Source organism: Patagioenas fasciata, chromosome 12, assembly GCF_037038585.1.
Source record: "Patagioenas fasciata isolate bPatFas1 chromosome 12, bPatFas1.hap1, whole genome shotgun sequence".
NCBI classification, from domain to species: domain Eukaryota; kingdom Metazoa; phylum Chordata; class Aves; order Columbiformes; family Columbidae; genus Patagioenas; species Patagioenas fasciata.
In genome coordinates, this window is record NC_092531.1 from 13,089,690 (window position 1) to 13,108,297 (window position 18,608).

Sequence of the window (18,608 nt, forward strand, 5' to 3'; positions counted from 1 at the left end):
GCCTCTGGGAGGCGGGAGGTCCAGCCAGCACGGTCACCAGCAGCAGGCGAAAGCTCTGCAGAGACACCATCCCGTCTGCAGGAATGGCAAGCCTGCTCCTGCCACCACCACGCTGGAAGTAAGTGAGGGACCACTCTCAGACAGGTCTGCAGGTCAAAAGCCATGAGGTTACCCGTGCTGCTAAGACACCTGTGCTGAGGAACATCACGCACAGAGGAATGCAGTGAGCGCCACCGCAGACTGTGCTCTGCCAGGTGACCCTTCTCTTGGTCCTGCAAACCTACATCGTAGAAACTGAGGACTAAGCTGCTGATGCTCTTACAGAACATGGAGTGGATATCTGTGCCCAAGAAATCCAACAGTATTCTCCCCCATCCCCACCCCCCACAAAGGAGCATGAAGAAGGCCTCAGCATCAGAAGGGAATTAAAGGCTGCTTTGGGAGTCCATTCACAGAGCCACTGCTCTTGCTTTTCCACCTGGGACACAAATGCCTTGGGGGAAAAGCAGAGGAGCCACTGAGCAGTAACAGAGGGCAAATGAACAAGTTAGTCACAACGAGACAATGGGGGAAGGTGAAGCATGTTTGGACACCAGATACACAGACACAAAAAAACCACAAGAAGGCTGAGAGGAGAATACGTGCAGAGAGAACTGAATGTGAGCATGGGGTTAGAAGTGTGAGGGAACGTCAAATCAAGGAAGCAAACGTACCATTAGTCGGATGCTTTGCAAACGACACAGAAAATCGTTTTACGGCTGGCATAGACAAGAGCTCTGAGGAAATAAAAACAGATCATCTCAGTTAACAGCCTGCTTCTGAGGATCCCCCGACCTTCATACACTTGCAGCTGCCCTTCCATGTTCACCTTCTTCACCCCACAACATGGGCTCCCATGGCACAGCCGTCACACCCCGGTCTGACCGGACCTCTCAGCTCCTGCTGCCCCGGCGCTGCGAGGACCTGGGCCACATTCATGGTCACAGAGAGCACCTCACACCTCCCACCAGCCCCGGCCACCCTGAGTGCAGCCCCAGCTTGGCCCACGCAGGACACAGCCCGGCCATGCTCGCAGCCGCACGGGGCCCAGCAGCAGTGCAGACAGCGCCCAGACCCACCGCTGCCCGGGACAACCACAGCCCTGTGCTGGGGAACACAGCCCTGGCGCAGGGAAGCACAACTTGGAACATCCTCCTAATGCAAGCTAAACAGAGCCATTTTTGCGTTTAAAGATAAATCAGCTACTTAACTAGGGAACAACCAGAAGACCCATGCAGATACGCCTCCACAATTCAGTTGCTCAAAGCGTTCCAGTGCAGAAGAGGTTTGGGGATACACCTGCAAAATGTTCCTCAGGCCTCTCCTGGCCAAGTCCCAGGCCAAGCCCTCCCTTAGAAATCACACATCAGAAAGACAGTGCAAGGACAGCTTCTGTGCATCTAACAGGGTGCAAACAGATGAGCTTTCAAAGACACAGATTAGTCTCCGTATACACCAAAAAAAAAAAAAAAAAAGGCTGAAAATTTTGGTTTATTCCCACTCTGGAAATTCCTCAGCTATCACAGGAAAGAATGGCCTAGATCAGAATATCTGCAGGATCTGCTGTGAGACCCCAGCCAATCACACCTTTTGCTGCTATTTAGGAACTCTCAGGAACTATTAGAAATGCTTTTATGTCTCTTTCCTATTTCATGTGTCTGCTCTGCCTGGTCAACAGGGTCTGTACACCCATCTTTCTGCACTGAGGTCAGGAGACATGTGTCCATCTATGCTCCACACCCCATTGCACTTCTTTAGCTGCATCCACTGACTTGGCCAAATAACTTATTTAAACCAGCTCCCAAACTTGCTGCCATTTCCTTTGCCAGCTAAACAGCCCTAATTTTGTTTTTTCTTTAAACTCAACAAATAGAGCATGACAATCCCCCCTACGTGTGTAATCCCTTACAAGTGTCTGAGTCCTGGAGCTGCAGCCAGCTGGTGACATCTCCGCCGCCGCCCACATCCCCCATTTACAGCACGTCAGTTTAACGGTGCTGACCATAGCTCGCTGCACCCCTGGCTTCACACCAGCCACCTGCAAACCACAGCCACCAGAGGCCCTTCACTTGCCCACGGCTGGGACACGACTCTCCACTGAGTGTTGCTCAGTCCTTTCCCAGCCCCAAGCAAAAAAACCTCAGAAATAAGGGCCATTTTAACTTCACTTGAGCAAGTCTTTAATGAAGTGCTATAAGCCATGCATCACACCTTGAAGCATCACAGCCATGAAAAAATAGAGAGTTCATGCAAAGAGGTGCTCCAGGGTCTGAAGGTTTCTAAGCATCATTAGCCTGATGACTGCGGAAAAGGCCTTGACACGAATGTCCTCCCAGAGTCTGCCATGATGTTTGGTTTAAATGCCATTGTTCAGCACTTCGTTTGTGCTCATTTAAGCAGGAACATGCAGATCAGGGGCTTATTTCACATTCCAAACTACCTTCCCCAGAAGCTAAATGCCCTTCTGCCTCCTACTTGTTCTCCCAAGCCCTCATCTCTTCCTCACAATTGCTCTTACTGCAGCAAGGTGCTGGGAGCACAGGGTGCCACAGCACACAAAGAAACACAAAAGGAGTAGTGTAATATCAAGAGGAATAATTCCGGGCTGTGTTAGTCACACACTAGTGAAATAAATCTGCCTTTTAAGTACTAGAGGGTACAACAGCACCTCAGCACGCAGAGCCCTTGTCAGTGTTTTGTGCTGACGCAACATGACTCTGCCCTGCAGCTGGGCATGAGCAGCCCATCCTCAGCTCCTGCTGCAGGGCCTGGGAAAGCAGCACAGCACCAGGACCAGGACCAGGACCAGGACCAGGACCAGGACCAGGCAGCGTCTGCTCTGCTCCTGGCTGGCACAGAGAGAGTGGCCCGTGGTGCTTTTCCCTGAGAGTTACTGCTGCCTGGGGTTCGAGCTGCTTGCAGAGCTGCGGACAAGAAGCAGCCAGGGCCCTTGCTGGCCTCTTCAGCAGCTCCCCTGGTATTCACACTGTCTTGTGCCGAACAACAGGAGCTTATTCTGGGACCTATGAGTAACCAGCAGCTGTTGCCCTGAGCAGCTCGGACTGGTACAAGGTCCGAAATCCTCCCTGCTGGGCCTCGCTGTCCCTGTCGCTCACAGCCTGCTGCGTGCCAGGGAGCTTCCTGAAGAGGGGACAAGCAACAGTTTTCTCTTGCCCAGTGAAAACCAGCATGGAAAGCCAGTGTACACAGTGGTCTCAACACAACGGCATTCATGAGGTTCCAATAGGTCTGAGAACTGGATATCGTCTTTCCACCCTGATTTGCTAGGCTGTTTGCCTCAAAACTGGACAAACATCCAGACCTCCTGTCTTCCCCAAAGGCCCCAAATTACTGCTTTAATCATCTCCCCACCTTGTAACCCACCAGTGCTATTGTTCGTTATGATCCTGATAAGAAAGGCTCTCAGACTCCATAAAGTATTGACTAAGACAGCATTTGTTAGCATTAACATGAAAAGGAAGAAGAGAGCACAGACAACTCGCATCCATTCAGGTGCTGGGAAGCCGAGCTGTGGGTTTCCAGGTGGGTTTCCCAGGGCACAACACGCTGCACAGATCCCATCCATGGAGAGGTCTGTTCAATGCTGCTTGGCTCCGCGTTCCAGCAACAGTACGTTAATCAGCACTTAGAGAGTCTGAGCACCTTTCTTAGCAGGGTCACAGCAGACACCTGCACTCATGCACTGCCCCTCCAGCTGCTCCACGCTCCCCAGGTCTGCGGTGCTCCCGCTCCCTCGGCAGCAGCAACACACTGCTGCTCGATGCATAACACACTTGCACTGAATGCAGACCGACCTCGGCCGGTAACTCCTTCCCCACGTGCATGGGCAACATTCGCGCTAATGGCCCAAGTATGTTCTACCAGATCATCTTGCTGAACTTTAGGGCAGTTTATGCAGAACTGCACAATAACTAGACTTTCAGGTCCTTTTGCATTATTTCACCCAAGCATCCCACTTACCTCAAGCATTTCAGTCATATCACACTTGCTTTCTGAAAGCTATCATGGACTCAGAACCCTGTGTGCCCAGCCTTACTCTAGTATCCATGCTATCCAACCCCTAGCGTGTCATTCTGCCTTTAGGATGGGATCACTGCCTCCACAAAAGCTCCGTTTAGCATCAGCAAGATCACCAGGGTAAGCAAGATGATGTGAAGTGCTGGATTTCCACAACAGGACAAACCTACTTAATATCTAGACCAACAAATCCTTCTCCACAACAGGAAGCAGTATTAAAATGTCACACCAGATCACACTCCAGACATCAGCATAAAACTCCTTGCACAGTGTCAGCTCCTGTCTTGGCCTAGCACGGATCACAATTTCTTGGGATATGATAAAATGCATTACTGTAGAGGCAGAGAATATACACATTCAACAGTCATTCTTCTCAGCAGTCTAAGCCTTTGCCTCAGTAGCATCCTGAGACACCAAAGTCCACAAATTAACCACCTGCTGCACGGGAACACACATACCGTCTTTGTATGTCAGGCTGCTGGCAAACTTTTTGCCATGGCTGCGTGCGTAGTCCTGGAGGTTGGGGGCACTGGAGGAGCCTCCCAGCACAGTGGTGCTAAACAGCCCGGTGCACTGTGACCCTGGAAAGGCATGGAAGGTGTTAGTATTATATCTCCACCGCATGCAACTACAGAAAAGTAGGGTTAGTCAAAGAATGAGGAATGAATGGCCACTTCGCAGGCAAACTCAGGAAAAAACAAATGATACTGGGGAGCATAGGGAGGTGGTAAATTCTAAATTCAGTAGTGCCAAATGCACAACAGGTAGCCCAAAACTCAGCACCAGGAAAGTTCCTAACTCCATCCAAGGGTTTATTTCCATCTGCCTTTCTTGCCCTGACGCAGAAGAAACACCTTGACACCCTCCAGCCAGCAAATCTACGTACTCATGTCAGAAAAGCCAGGATGCCAAGTCACTGATGTTCATGTCACAGGGCTTCATTTCTCTGCTCTTCTGCCCTTTCTCTTAGGAAATCTCCTTTTTCTGAGAAGAAGACAAGACTGCCTGATCTGTTGGTCAGTAAATGTGTATTAATCACTGCCAAGTGGTAACGAAAGCAATGAGACCAGAGAGCCTTCTGTCACGAGCTGCTGCCCGGGTGACATTTCCCATTCACTCAGTCATGTCCTGCTACTCCAGAGTAGGTCCGATTGCTCCATGAACTATCTGTGCAAAGCACCAGATGCACACACAGCGTGGAACTTGGACACCCTGTGGTGAAGAACACGGCGTGCAAGGCAGTCTTGTGCACGGGAGGGCAGCCCAGCACCACGGGCCTTGGCAGCCGCTCGTGTTTGCTTCTCCAAGGCACAGAGTTCTGTGGAGCAACTGGACTTCACATGATATTTAGGGAATATCGGGCATGTGACACAGGATTCTTTTGACTGGAGAAAGCAATTGTGACAGAAATAAAACCTATTATGGGTGAGACAAAGCCACCAATTAGCTATAAATTCTCTGCTAAAATGTCTTGGTGCTGCATTCCATACTGAGAATACCAACTGCTAAAACCAGCATTACTCCCACATATAAAAGGCTCCTAGAAATAACCAGGTTGATCTTGTTGCGCCTTGTCTGCCAAGGCAAAAAACCTGACGTGTTGCCTGTTAGTACTGAACTGGAACAGTGCAACTGTTACTACTGTGAAAAAGGTGCTACCAAGATTGCAGGAAGGTCTTCATTCTAAAATACAGCATTGCAGCATGATTTAGGTTGGAAAGAACCTCTGGAGGCTTCTTTCCCCATGCCCCAGCAGGGCCAAGTGGGATCAGTTTGCTAGAGTTTGTCCAACCAAATTTTGAATACCTCCAAGAAAGGAGATTCCACCACCTCTCTGGTTCTCCATTGCAATATCTGGCACATTCACGCTGAGAAATGTGTTCCTCTGAGCATACTGGAATTTCCCTTGCTGCAACCTGCGTCTGTTGGTTCTCACCCTATTGCCTTGGAGGGCAGTCTGTCTGTCTTCTCTGTAACCTCCCATTTGGGTGGCCAGACAGCATTCAGGGCTCCACGCCCCACAGCTGCTGATCTGAACAAGCTCTCCCAGCAGGTTGTGACTCCAGCCCCAGCACTGGAGAGCCCAGCAAGCCAGCAGTTCTTCAGACGCGTCTCAAAGGGGCGAACAGAGGAGGAGAACCTAATCCCTTGGCCTGGTGTCTGTCCTGCTAATCCAGCCCAGCACAGGCTTCTGTGGTGCTCAGACATGGCTGCCTCACGTACACTCCCTGCTCCTCAGGACGCTGCTTTTTCTCTGCAAAGCACCTTTTTAGCCAGAGCTGCTTTGGAGAAAACACACAGATCCTAACTGTTGAGTTCACCACATATAAGCTCAGCCTACACTGAAATATCGGCTCCTGGGAAGAGCGTGGGACGACCCAAAGAGTTCTCACATCACTGTGACACTGCTGGTGACTTCCCGCAGGACAGGCCAGCACACACGTGTCCTTGGACAGACAGACAGACAGAGAGCTGGTGCCTAAAAGGCAACTGATACACAAGCCTTAGAAAATTTCCTCCTAATGCCTAAATTGAAACTCAGCACTGACTCAGCATGAACTGCAATCTGTCTGAATGCAAACAAAATTTTGTCAAGCAGCAGCCAGGAGGAGGCTCCTAATCATCCTTCCATGGCTTAAAAACAAACAAACAGACAGACAGCAACAACAAAACCCCAACAGACTCACTTACTGGCGGATAAAAATGGAACAGAAGATTTTTATGACTTGGCATGGCAACCTCGTGCCACTGATTATGAAGCGAAGGATGCTCCTGCATTTCTGCCACCTACAGCAGTCAGAGGCATTTTGTTAGCACCCTTAATCAGAAGAGAATTTACAAAGACAACTCGATGGACAACAGCAATTGTCTACAATGAACTCTAGGAGACCATTGGAGCCAAAGTTAACACACACACACACATCCTAAAGAACATAATGGTACACTAGTCATTTGGATTTAAGACGTAGCAACATTTGCTAGAAATTACTGTATGTGCTAGATCTTTCTTCTGTATTTAACTTTCAGATGTACATTCAGTGTTTCAGATGTTCAAATACTACACATCCTTTATTTCCCTGCAGAAATGTGGGTTTCTGCACAAAGCTTCATGCCCATCTGCAACACAGCATCTCTGTTGTTCAAACAGCAAGGAGTGATTTTACCCCATTTTGAAGTGTTCTTGCAAGTAAAGAAAGGCACTGAAACTTCTCTAGGTTTCTCAAGCTAGAAGCATGCACAGTATTGAAGGCAGTTCACAATAATGCATATGCTCCTGCCCAGAAAAATGTGGCATACTGCAAAGCACCAGTTTGCACTGACAGAGCAAGCTGCCCCTGCTCCATACACACAAAGGCACTTTTTAAATCACAGTAAAGACACAATTCCAGCAGGTCTGGCAGCAGAGCTGTGATGGGAGCTCTGTACTGCTTCCCACTCCTGCACACAGGTCAGGCCTGCACAGACACTGTCCCCAAGATGGGGACAGCCACCTGAGGACCAGGGCAGCAGGGACAGGGACACCCACCCAGGGACCAGGGCAGCAGGGACAGGTTTGATCTCGGGAAAGCTCAGAAACAGCCAGTAGTGTCTGAATGAACCCCTCATAGCACAGCTACTGAGACAAGTATTAAAGCCAAAGTTCAAGCTTCTGTGAGTTCTATATTATTCCTCCCAGAGAGCCCATTTCAGATCCTAAAGTGGGAAGAAATTAGGTTTCTATAAAACAAACAGGAAAGGAATCAGGAAGATTCCTTGGAGAGCTAGACTGCTTTACAGGTAAAGAGGCATCATTCTTCTTAACAGTCCTCAGGTTAAGAGAAACAGAAACACAGACACCCTGACAAGCTCGTGCTGCAGCACAGGCTGCTCCGCTCAGCCCTTCTGTGCCTGCAGCTGCAGGACTGCAGACAGAACGACAGCTGGGCTGGTATCCAGCTGCAGGTTTGCTGCACAGACTGCTCTGCCAATCCCCGCCCAAAGCTTTGTCTCCACAGCGCTTCATCGCTGGGAAAGTGACCAGCAAATGCTTCCCAGCAAGGCAAGTCAGGCAAGAACCTCAAATTAAACCTGCTGGGATCACATTTCAAATTTTGTTGTCAAGTAAAAGCACAAGAGTCCAGCAGAGCAGTAGTCTTCTCTATTGCCAGAACAGACATTCCTCAGAAACCCAGAAAAGGCCAGAGTAAATAGGCTGTAATATCTGCTTTCCAGAGCACATGCCTTCTGGTACTTCGCATCCAAACAGTAAAGATAGTTTGCATGCAGCACTCGATGTGCTCAGTAATTCCCTCAGCAGCTGCACTTCCCTGACTGTGCCATCTCAGGAATTCTCAGAGCGATTCACGTGGGTTCACAGAATAACCGCAGGTTTCTGCAGGCCTAAGCAAGGCGGTCTCTTGCAGCTCAGTCCTGCAGGTGACCCGTGAACAGCAGAAATAAGTACATGCACCACATGAAACAGCACAGTCAAAATCCACAATTGCCAAGGCTATTGTGCCTTTACGAAAATAACATGCATCAGCCATTTCTTCTTATTAATAGATTTTTCCAGCTGGCTGCGAGCATAGCTGGCAGACTGCAGGGATACTTCCTAACCACTCTGAAGAAAATTCCCTTTCCTTGGTAAGGAGTAGCTTACAAAGAAGCAGCTCATTCAAAAGTGACAGATAAATTATCAGGCTTTTCAGAAGACTCTTGGCTGCGAGATGTCCACATAACAGAGCAAAGAACTGATGAGTGAGAACTGCTGCAAGTCTATGGCCAAGCCACAATGCAAAAATTGTTCTGAACAAAAAGACAGTGGGCATATCTTGAACGTTTCCACCTTGGTGCTTATTAGTAATCTGTAAGATCTAGGTTTCACAGCCATCTTTGAACCTCATGACAGCAAAGACACCTTTTCAGTTTCTAATAGATCTTGCTTTAGCAAAAATATTTCAGGAAGAATTTCAGCTGTCAAATTGTTTAGGTTAGCATGACAGGGACTGGTGCTCTCAAGGACAGGTAGAGAACACCAAGTGCCCCAAAATATTCTCTTCCACTGGCTATCACGCAAAGAATGGCCCAGCAGGGATTCCAGTTCCATTAGAGAGCTGTCAGTCACCAGTGCAGATGACAGGTCTGTTCCATACAAGAGACCTTTAAGAAGCAAAGGTAGAAATATAATAGTCTTACATGAAGAGCAGCTTTGCATGTAAACTTCTGTTTTGTGGAACAGAAAGTGTGCTAGTTCTCACTAAAATCATCTCTTCCTACTCAGTTCAGAAACAGTATAACAAATTACAGCGACGTGGAACCAGAAGGCCAACCTGCAAGTACTCAGCTTGCTCTGTTGCTCCCACACTATAAAGGATGAAAAGTGCATCTTCGGTTGCTAGAAGCTGAAGGAGAAGATCACACCCAAAAGGAAATACAGTAAGATAGTCTCTACAGTGGTCTACACAGTAACACTAAAAGACATAATACACACAGACACATACAAGGAACTTGAGCCAGATGTACATGTGGACAGACAGAACCCACAGAAACACAGCCGGACAGGCGAGCAGGCTGGTGCCAGGTCAGTACAGTACCTAAGCCACTCTGCTTCATCTCAGAAGACTGCCTGGAATAAGTGCTGAAGAGGCGATAACCTCCTGATTTGGAAGAAGATTCAGAGAGCACCTGCAAAGACAGATAGTATGATCAGTGCCATGGTCTAAGTTACCCCTCGTCTCAGAAGCCGTTAGAGAATACATCAATTGCAGATAAGAGAAGTATGGCTCTTCCTTAAAATCAGAGTTTTCTAGAGGCATGAAGGTGCTCATACGCTGAGACCGGGACAGTGCACATTCTATTTTAATTTCCAGTTTGTGTTGGGCTGTGGAACAGTGGAGATTTCAAAAGTATGAAAGGACTTGTGTACTGAGCTCCAAGACTCTTGCTGGAATCACTGGGACATTAACTTCCTTCTCTAGTAGCAGGAAAGTCCATCCCCTTTAACTCAATACATGCCTGTTACAAAGAGCCTCCAAGCGCTGCATGCAACGACTACATCATGAGAGACACTGAGATGGAAGCCAGCTAATAAACACCTCAAGCCCTAACTCTGCTGTCACTGGTTCAGAAAGCAAATAGCAAAAATGCCTGTGAAAAGTCTCAAAAGAAGGGACAATTTCTACAGCACTTGGAAGATGTCAGCTACCTGCTGACTGTGGCACCAGCTGTGTGACACATAACGGCCCTGAAGGAGAGAAGTGAGAACGTTAAAACTGATCTTTGTTACTTTAGCAGAGCAATGATTGGGACAGTTCTAAACCATGTGACAGTTCAAACACTCTGGAATAAACCCGCCACTTATCAGGGACCTCCAGCCTGCAGGAGATCTGAGACGGGAGACGGGAACAGGAAACATGGAGCTGAACTGCGAGAGGCAACAGCTGGAGTCTAAAGGGGTGGCAAAGATGTCACCGCGGCTAGGAGAACAGGCTGCATGCAGTCTCATAGCTGGTAATGCTGATGCCTCTACAGAGCATGTAATCCAAATAATTCTTGTATTTCACAGGCATTTCCTCCCTTGCTCTTCTTCACCGATTCCTCTGACCTGTGTTCCCCTGTACTTCCTCAACAAGGTCTGCCTTCCAAAAAATCCCTCTTTAATTTCTTCAGAGCCTTTCCCAGAATCAACTCTAGCACTGGCATGATAAAAGCAACGCCAGGAAATCAAAACCCCACAAAAGACCTCCACCAGAACAACCAAGGGTGCCCAACACATTGTTACCTCCATGGACCCTGTCTTGCGGTTCCTGATCAGCGGTGACCTTCGCTGAATGCTGACGGGCTCGGAAGGCTGTGGAGACCTTTGTTGTGCACGATCGGGCTCATCAGTGCCCTTCTCTTTGGACAGGTTCTCCAGGCTGCCCTGGTCGGCTTTCTTGCCCCCGTTCTGCAGGAAGGAGACAGGGACACCTCCAGGCACGTGGCCATTGCAAGTGCCAGCTGCAGCCATGGTCTGGTCTCCAGCTCCGCGGGGCTCAGGAGGTGCCTGCATCCCCAGAGACCCGGTAAACCCCGAGTGCTCGGCAGGGACACAACCAGCCCACGGTATGAGGAGGGTCAGAGGAGGGTTTGCTGGAGCTGAGGGGACAGCGCGCTCACCTCCGCCGAGGCGGGACGGAACCCAAACCCAGTGGGCACATTCCCATCCTCCTCGCAGCCCTTCACGCCGGGGCTAAAGTGTAGCTCCACGTGGAAACGCTCTTCCGAAGATGGGTCCTGTGAACACGAGGCACAGGGAACAAGGAAACAAAGGAAACTCAGTCCCCATCAGCAGAGCCGCAGTCGGACTGGCCGCCCTGCGCATCCCGAGCATGTCCGCTGGGAAGGGAAGCAGAAGCGACAAGAAACCACCAACATGATGGCGCTCGGTTTGTCTCACCCAAAGGGACAGCCCTTGTTAGCACAAAGCCGAGGCATTCAAATTGTTATTTTGTGACAACACCCATCAGAAGATCAAAACAGAATTGGGCTATATGTGTATATATGTATTATAGTATAATATATATATTTTATACATATATATACACACACAAACCTAAACCATAGCCCCTTCTGATCCACTTCTGTTGCAAAACTAGCAGACACTGGGGCAGGGAGAGACTGGTTCCCTTCTGGACCCTTAGCCGAGTTCCAAGATTTAAGTAATTGTCTCTAATATTAATTTATATATATTTTCAAGGGAAGCCAGAGCTTTTGCAGTATCTGACACTAATGATACAAAACCAAAAGTTTCCCCATCTCTACTTAATAACAGATTTAGATCACTCCTAAAATCTCTATTCAGAGTTTTGGGGATTTTGACAAATGGCAGTAAGAAATGTTTCACTTGTCCCATTAAATCCCCCCATCAGCTTTGTGAATCCAGGACTCCAAGGATCGCATGTGGCAGAGAGGGGCTGCTCCCTCTGCACCACCGCACCTGGGGCTCAGCACCTGCAGGTCAGTGCCAAACCTGCTCACAGTCATCACCATCAGCTTCCGTGTTCTGGCTGTTTTATAAATTATTCTCTTTACTTCCTGAAGATATTAGTATATACTTCCCTAACTATACCAGTGTATTTTTAAAATAAAAATCTTTACGAATGTGGAATTTCTGGATGTTTTCTAGAAATATTTGGAAAAAACTGCCAAATATAATTTGGTTTTATTTATTCCTTCCTACTGTTAATTTGTAATTAATATTAAGAAACAGCAAATTATTTTGCTTTAGGAAACGCTTTAAAATAGATAGTATCAATTACTTCAGTTTGGTATTACTGCTCAGGGTGGCGTTCTGCTTACACATAGTGAGCATTGACTGGGTCACAGAATCCCACCTAAAAATAAAACCTAGCAATTGTGCTACCGATCCATTCATCTTTATTCACAAGCAAAGAGAGCTCAGACTATGAACTCTCAGCTGAACTCATCTCCCGGGAACTGTGCCTTGCATCATGGCAGGAAGGGTTTATCCTACAGCTACATCCCTCACCTTGTTGTTGTCCTCGTAGAGCATGATAACAATCTGGGTCATGTAGTTCAGCTCTGAGATAGCACTCAAATAGTCCATGGCTCGCTTCCACTGCTGGTCTTTGTTCTCCTGATACACACACACAAACAGTCGCATGGAATAAGCAACAGCAGACACCTGGCAGCATTCAGTGACATGGGCTGTGGGAGTTTGTCTCCACAAGATAACAACATCGTCAGGACAATACCACTTTGCTTCACTTGCATGGAGAGAGATGACACTGCAGTGAGGGTGGGTGCACAGCGAGGAGCAGCTGCGGGGGACACTGCAGCTCCCGCACACCTCACGTGCGGACCCACACACCGCACTGTGAGCTCTGGGTCATGCTGACCCCAGAAACACGCAACCCACAGCTGGTTCCCAAATGCCATCGCCTCACACTGCTGTTCTCCTACACAGGTGAGTGGTCTGCTCATCTGAGAGCAGCAGGACAGCTATGGAGAAAACACATCTCTGCATGAGCAAGGCAGGCAGGGTTGGGCTGGGGAAGAACAAGTCTGCATGGCAGAGCGGCAGGCAGCTGCAGCATGCAAACGCGCAGTGGTGCAGTCAGCCACAGGCCACTGGTGCACACCGTTACTGGGAGAGGGAACCTGCAAACACACACTGTCCCCCTGGGCAAGGGCACTGAAAGAGCAGGAAGCTCACAGTGTCAGCACCACAGGACACTTACATCCAGGAGCCCCCCGTAGCGGAAGATGCTGAGCAGAGAGTGCACGTGGCTCTCACTGGTGAAGTAGAGCCGTGTCCGAACGTGGCGACCTGGTGACAGAACTCCTCTGGAGTACCTGAAACAAAACCAGCCCGCTGTTACACCTGCCAAGAACTGCTGTCTGTCACACCGCAGCACTTCTGCAGGTTTAGCAGAACAGGATAACTCCCCATCAGGAGCTGTCAACGAGCAGCAGGAACAGAACAGTGAGAGCACTGGGCACAGCAGCAGGATTTGTGGTATCCTAAGGCAGACATGGTGGGGCAGGGGTGGCTCATCACACCAGCACCTGCCCCTCGCAGAGATGGGGATGAAGGCACCATCATCCAGCTACAGGGGGTTTAAGCTTCTGTGGCACTGTGCTCCTGCCCCGTGGTCTCAATGTGCCATTCCATTTTCCTTCTGCATCCAGGAGCACCAAATGCCTCCCTCATGCTGCGCCCTTCAGTGCTGTTCAGTGCGCCTTCACCCCATTGCGCTCTGGCATGGTCCCCACATTCCACTGCAGAGCTGCCCTCCCCACCAGCAGCAGCAAAAGCCTTACAAAGGATGTAGTTTGTTGACAGACTCATCTTCATGGGTTCTCTGTAGGTCCAGCTGGATCTTTTTAATGAGAGGAAGACAAAAGCCAATAGCAATCTCCAGTTTCTCCTCCTTATTAATTCCATATTCCTGCAGGAACAAAACAACAGATACCCTTGAGCCCTGGTTCTTTGCCACATCCTCACATGAAAGGAGGCTGGACATCAGTCCTGTCTGCAAGCACTGCTACAGTTAAGCAAGGACAGAATGGGAAATGTCACTCAGCACCCTTTTTTTTCCCCCCCATAAAATAGTGTCAGCATTCTTCCAAGAGCTGACAGGCACAAGTACCACTAGAGAACCTCCTCTCATGGCACAGAAACTCATATCCTGACCTGGCATGAGCATTAATGCAACAACTGCTATTTGTAAAGATAAAGGTTGAAGTGCTATGCTGGAAACAGCCAAACTGCATCTCATCAGGAACACTGTGAAGAAGTTTAGAAGCCCACTGCTGCTCTACATGGGCACAACTGCAGTTGGACCTTGGTGGCAGCAGCTTGTCCCATCTAAACAAAGCTTTTCTGCCAGAAGTGGCACAAAGTGATGGTGAACACAGAGACCTGTTGCACGTGCCCCTCCTTTCCCTTCCCCTCTCATGTTCATGGGTATAAATTTTGTGAGAACCGAGCCAACTTTGCAAACTGAGGAAGTTCTAGTTTGACAAGAATAAAAACCTTCACTTTAACACAGAAATCTCTCTTACCCTGTACAATTTGTATGCTGCTACAGCACACACACAGCTCAGAGCTGCGCTATACAGCACCACGACAAACACAAAAAGCTGCTGTGGCAGCTGCTCATCAGCCTGACACTGCCAGAATCCCCATCTGGGAAGACGGCCCTGTCATATCTTAAGTCATAAATGGTTTGGGTCTTATATAAACACTAAGAGACAGATCAGATACACCTGTGGAATGCTGCCTTTAGAGTTAACGTGCAAGAGAATCTAGCCAAAATAGACCAAGGGTCAGAACCTGACAGCACAGGCATGGCCAGGCAGGCAGGGCAGCCCATACCTGGGGTATGATCACATCTGCCAGGGCTTTGGAGAGTTTGAAGAGTTCAGCTGTGCCTTCCAGCTTCAGCGCACAGTTGTGCTGCACATCGTACTTGATGCAGTCATAGATATCGGGGATCTTGCTGATGTCGTAACGCCCATTCTTCATCCGGAAATCTCGCTCCAGCTTGCTCCAGCGTTGCAGCATCAGTTCTAAAGTCTCACTGTGGTACAGCTGCAGGTCTGAACAGCAGAGAACACCAAACCACTGTCACATCCTGACCAACTCTGCCTTGATATCAGTGACAGCTACGACTGACTTCTCCCAGCGCAGAAGGGCCCCAGTTATTACGTCACCCACCAGAATCCTTGACTGGAAAAGCCACTGGACCTGTTGGTAGAGTTTTAAGCTGCTGCAAGAAGCTACTTCTGAAACACTTGAGAAAACTGAAACTGCTTGCCTGTTGGCTTATGTCTGCCACAAATTGTGTGAAACATCCCGCAGATGCCTTTTTAAAACCTCTGCTCTGGTATTAGGAAAGTTCTTAGAGAAGAGCAAATTGTGACTGAAAAACTCACTGTTTATAGCCTTGAGTTTCCCTCCAGAAAATGCTTGAAAAAATCAGGCGTACCTCCCAGGCCATACTGCTGCTGTTCACATTCAACAAAAGGTGCACAGATCATTTCCTTTACATTACAGATCTCTTTAAGAGTAGTTGAAAGTTGAATAGGAGCCTTCTACATCAATAGCACATACAGATTTTCACTTTAGAATTTCTTTGTTACAAACATAAACTGTAGTGGTGTCTGTGAATTCTGAAGATGTAAGAATAGATTAATCTGCCCCAGACTTTCCCTTTCCAGTACTGATGCTCACCTGCAGATTTTGGGTCTTCCAGACGTTTTTTGATTTGGGAAGTGAGATTCTCAATCAGGGCGAACACCTGGTTACAGACCTCTACAGGGTTCTGAATGAACATCATGGAGTTGAGCAGAGACGCACTGCCTGTGGGTGCTAGCTGAGAGAAGAATCAGCACAGATCAGTCAGGATCTCGACAACGGGGAACACAGAATGTCTGCCTTTTCCAGCTGTACTGCTTTTGATTAGATACAAGAGTTGTGCTCCCTGCTGAGCCTAAGAAGCTGGCCCGTTCCTGGGGGAGTTAAGGATGTTTTAAAAGCCTCCTCAGGACCAGCCTCGGAGCAAACAGCTGTTGCTCTCAGATCTGACCTCCCATGCCTACAGTGTCCACTCATCTCACTTTGCTCCTACGCTTGAGTAGAAAGGCTTCAGAGAAGTGTTAAGTAGTTCTTTGAGATGATAAATACGTTCCTTAATGGTAATGGATTTCAGTTGCGTAATCAGATCTCAGAGTCTGAGAAAATAGTGGGTTTGGCACTTGCTGGAGAAGCAGTTATAGTGCTTTTATTGGTTGCTGTGCTGGATATAGCACATGCTCTCTGCTCTGCAGTTATCAGACACTGATAGAGTTTGTATCCCAAAAGATCTGTTGACATCTGCACAGAGCAGATTTAGAATCTGGCATGATGTACTCCCTGTCCACAGCAACTGGGATTGTTGTGGGCAGCGTAAGTAAACCACGAGAACTCTTCTGTCAGCACACCCATGAGAGTAAAATGCACTGGGACTTCTAAAGGGAGAGGAAGGTACCCTGATGATTCTTGAAAGGGACACTGAGGATTTCCACTTGAAGAAGGGCATGGGCTGTCCCTTCCTAAATGCTGTTGATATCCTGTAATTTTGACAAGATTTGGTCTCAGACTAACCGAACTACTGTTCACATACCAGCAGGTTTCAGGACAAACTGCTGGTGCAATGTAGTAAAGCCACACAGGAGCTTTACCTTTTCATAATCCTCCTCACAGAACTCAGCATCCTTCTGCATGATTTCATGCAGCCGTGCCTTCACTCGGTGCTGACAGCTGCTCAGGGAATCACTGTCACTGTCCAGGAGACCATTCATATTTGCACTTTTCACCATCTGCACCAGGATAGGGGTCAGCTCTCCTTCCAGGGCCAGCAGACCCTAAAGCAACACAGGACAAGACTTCAGCTATCTGCAACCCAAGCAACAAACACTTCTGGTAGTGTCATGGCCTGTGCCATGGTTGAGTGAAATCTCAGCTGTTCTTGAGGAGCAGTTTTACAGCAAGAGCATCTGCAGTCACCAGTGACTCTGGCACAGTTCTAGAGCTATAGAGCGGAAATCCAGCCCTGCCTGCTGCAGCCAACTCAGTTTGCTGGAAAACATTGATACAGCAGAGCCTCTGAAGAACAGCCAAGGTCACAACAGGATTCACTTTGGCTCAAGCTCTAGCTGCAGACAAATGTGTCTTCTCCCCAGCTCCCACCCCACACTGCACCAAAGACTCTTCATCCACCTTTTTAAGTCCAGCAGCTGAGGAATAACCCCTCTGGCTGGGCAGTCATCCAAAACCCACTAGTTTTGTAGGCAAATAATAGCAACAGGTTTGATGTGTTCTAACATCAAACACCAGCAACACTCCATAAATAACACCCATGTGCAGCTACACTGCGTTTCCAGTACTGCCTCATGCACTTGCTGTGAGCATCAGACACCATCCCCCAGCAGAGAGGGGGAAGTTCCCAGGACAGCTCCCTCCTCATCACCAGAGGTTTTCCTTTAGAACTGGCATATTTTAAGACTAATGTAGCAGAACTAACAGATGCGCAAAAGACCTTTGCAAAAGCTGCTGCAGTCATCTGAACTCGTCCCTCATCTGAGGCGTAGATCTTGAGATCATGGCGGTAAGTGCTGTGTAGCCTGAGCAAGCCACATCCAGGGAAACCGGCATAATCACCTGGAACACAGAACAAGCACAGAATTAATATCTGACACCTGCAAAGGTACTAGCTGCATATACTGCTTTAGACAATAAACTTTATTGTAGTAACAAACTTATGTAGAGAATTAATCACTTTCACAGCCAGTATTTAGGCTGCTCCAAAACAGACATTCTAGCCAGACATGAAGACTTGAAATCTGATTCAGGTTTTGTTTCATTTGGGAAAGTTCATTTTGAAGAAAAAGTGAGGATTCACCAGTCAAGTCTGATACCGCCCAAATTCTGCAGCAACCCTCTCTGAGCAGTCCACAGTCATCCTGACAGCCTGAACATCCCTGTGCAGAACACAGACGTACAGAAAAAAAAAAACATTGCCTCCTTCTACTTGTTCTGTGCACAAGAGCAGGTGCTGCTGCCCCCAGAGCTGCAGGCAGAGCTGCTCAGCAGGGGGACACCGGCTCCTAAGCACATCCTACAGTTGTCTGTGGCACAAAACGCTGGTTTATTTATGGCGGCTGAGTCAACCACAGCAGTCAGATCAGTAACGGGACAAACCAACTCGTGCAGCTCTTGAGTGTGACCCTCCACAAACAGCGCGGGAGTGACTAATCTGCAGCTGCCTGGAATCCCATAATGATTGTGCACAGTACCCAGTCACAATGCATGTGGAGATGGGAAAACTGCTCCCAGTTCTGAGCTCACAACTCAGAGCAACCCCCTGCTAGACAAGGACAGACACCGGCCAGAAGTCGGCTGTAGATCTGGACAAAGCTGCCACCCAGGAACTCAGCATCTCACCGTGAGACCATATGTCCCCTCTCCCTGAAGGGCCATGAGAAGCAGGAGTCTCAAAGCCACA

The 18,608-nt window shown here is 48.5% G+C and overlaps 1 protein-coding gene across 11 annotated transcripts in view; it reads right to left on the reverse strand.

Annotated features, from left to right (window-relative positions):
• The window catches only part of PPIP5K1 (diphosphoinositol pentakisphosphate kinase 1), a 44,780-nt gene that overhangs the window by 11,816 nt on the left and 14,356 nt on the right, over positions 1 to 18,608 (reverse strand). For 6 of the 11 annotated variants that reach the window (XM_065847134.2, XM_071813884.1, XM_071813886.1 and 3 more), the window contains 12 exons: positions 17,643 to 17,764; positions 16,786 to 16,968; positions 15,797 to 15,938; positions 14,939 to 15,162; positions 13,882 to 14,009; positions 13,299 to 13,413; positions 12,587 to 12,694; positions 11,215 to 11,331; positions 10,838 to 11,002; positions 9,651 to 9,741; positions 4,536 to 4,658; positions 714 to 776 (listed from right to left, as the gene is read on the reverse strand). In XM_065847134.2, the coding sequence (XP_065703206.1) occupies positions 714 to 776; positions 4,536 to 4,658; positions 9,651 to 9,741; positions 10,838 to 11,002; positions 11,215 to 11,331; positions 12,587 to 12,694; positions 13,299 to 13,413; positions 13,882 to 14,009; positions 14,939 to 15,162; positions 15,797 to 15,938; positions 16,786 to 16,968; positions 17,643 to 17,764 (1,581 nt within the window). The remainder of the gene's footprint in view (positions 1 to 713; positions 777 to 4,535; positions 4,659 to 9,650; positions 9,742 to 10,837; positions 11,003 to 11,214; positions 11,332 to 12,586; positions 12,695 to 13,298; positions 13,414 to 13,881; positions 14,010 to 14,938; positions 15,163 to 15,796; positions 15,939 to 16,785; positions 16,969 to 17,642; positions 17,765 to 18,608) is intronic. The other 5 variants (XM_065847135.2, XM_071813887.1, XM_065847136.2 and 2 more) reach the window with 3 other exon arrangements.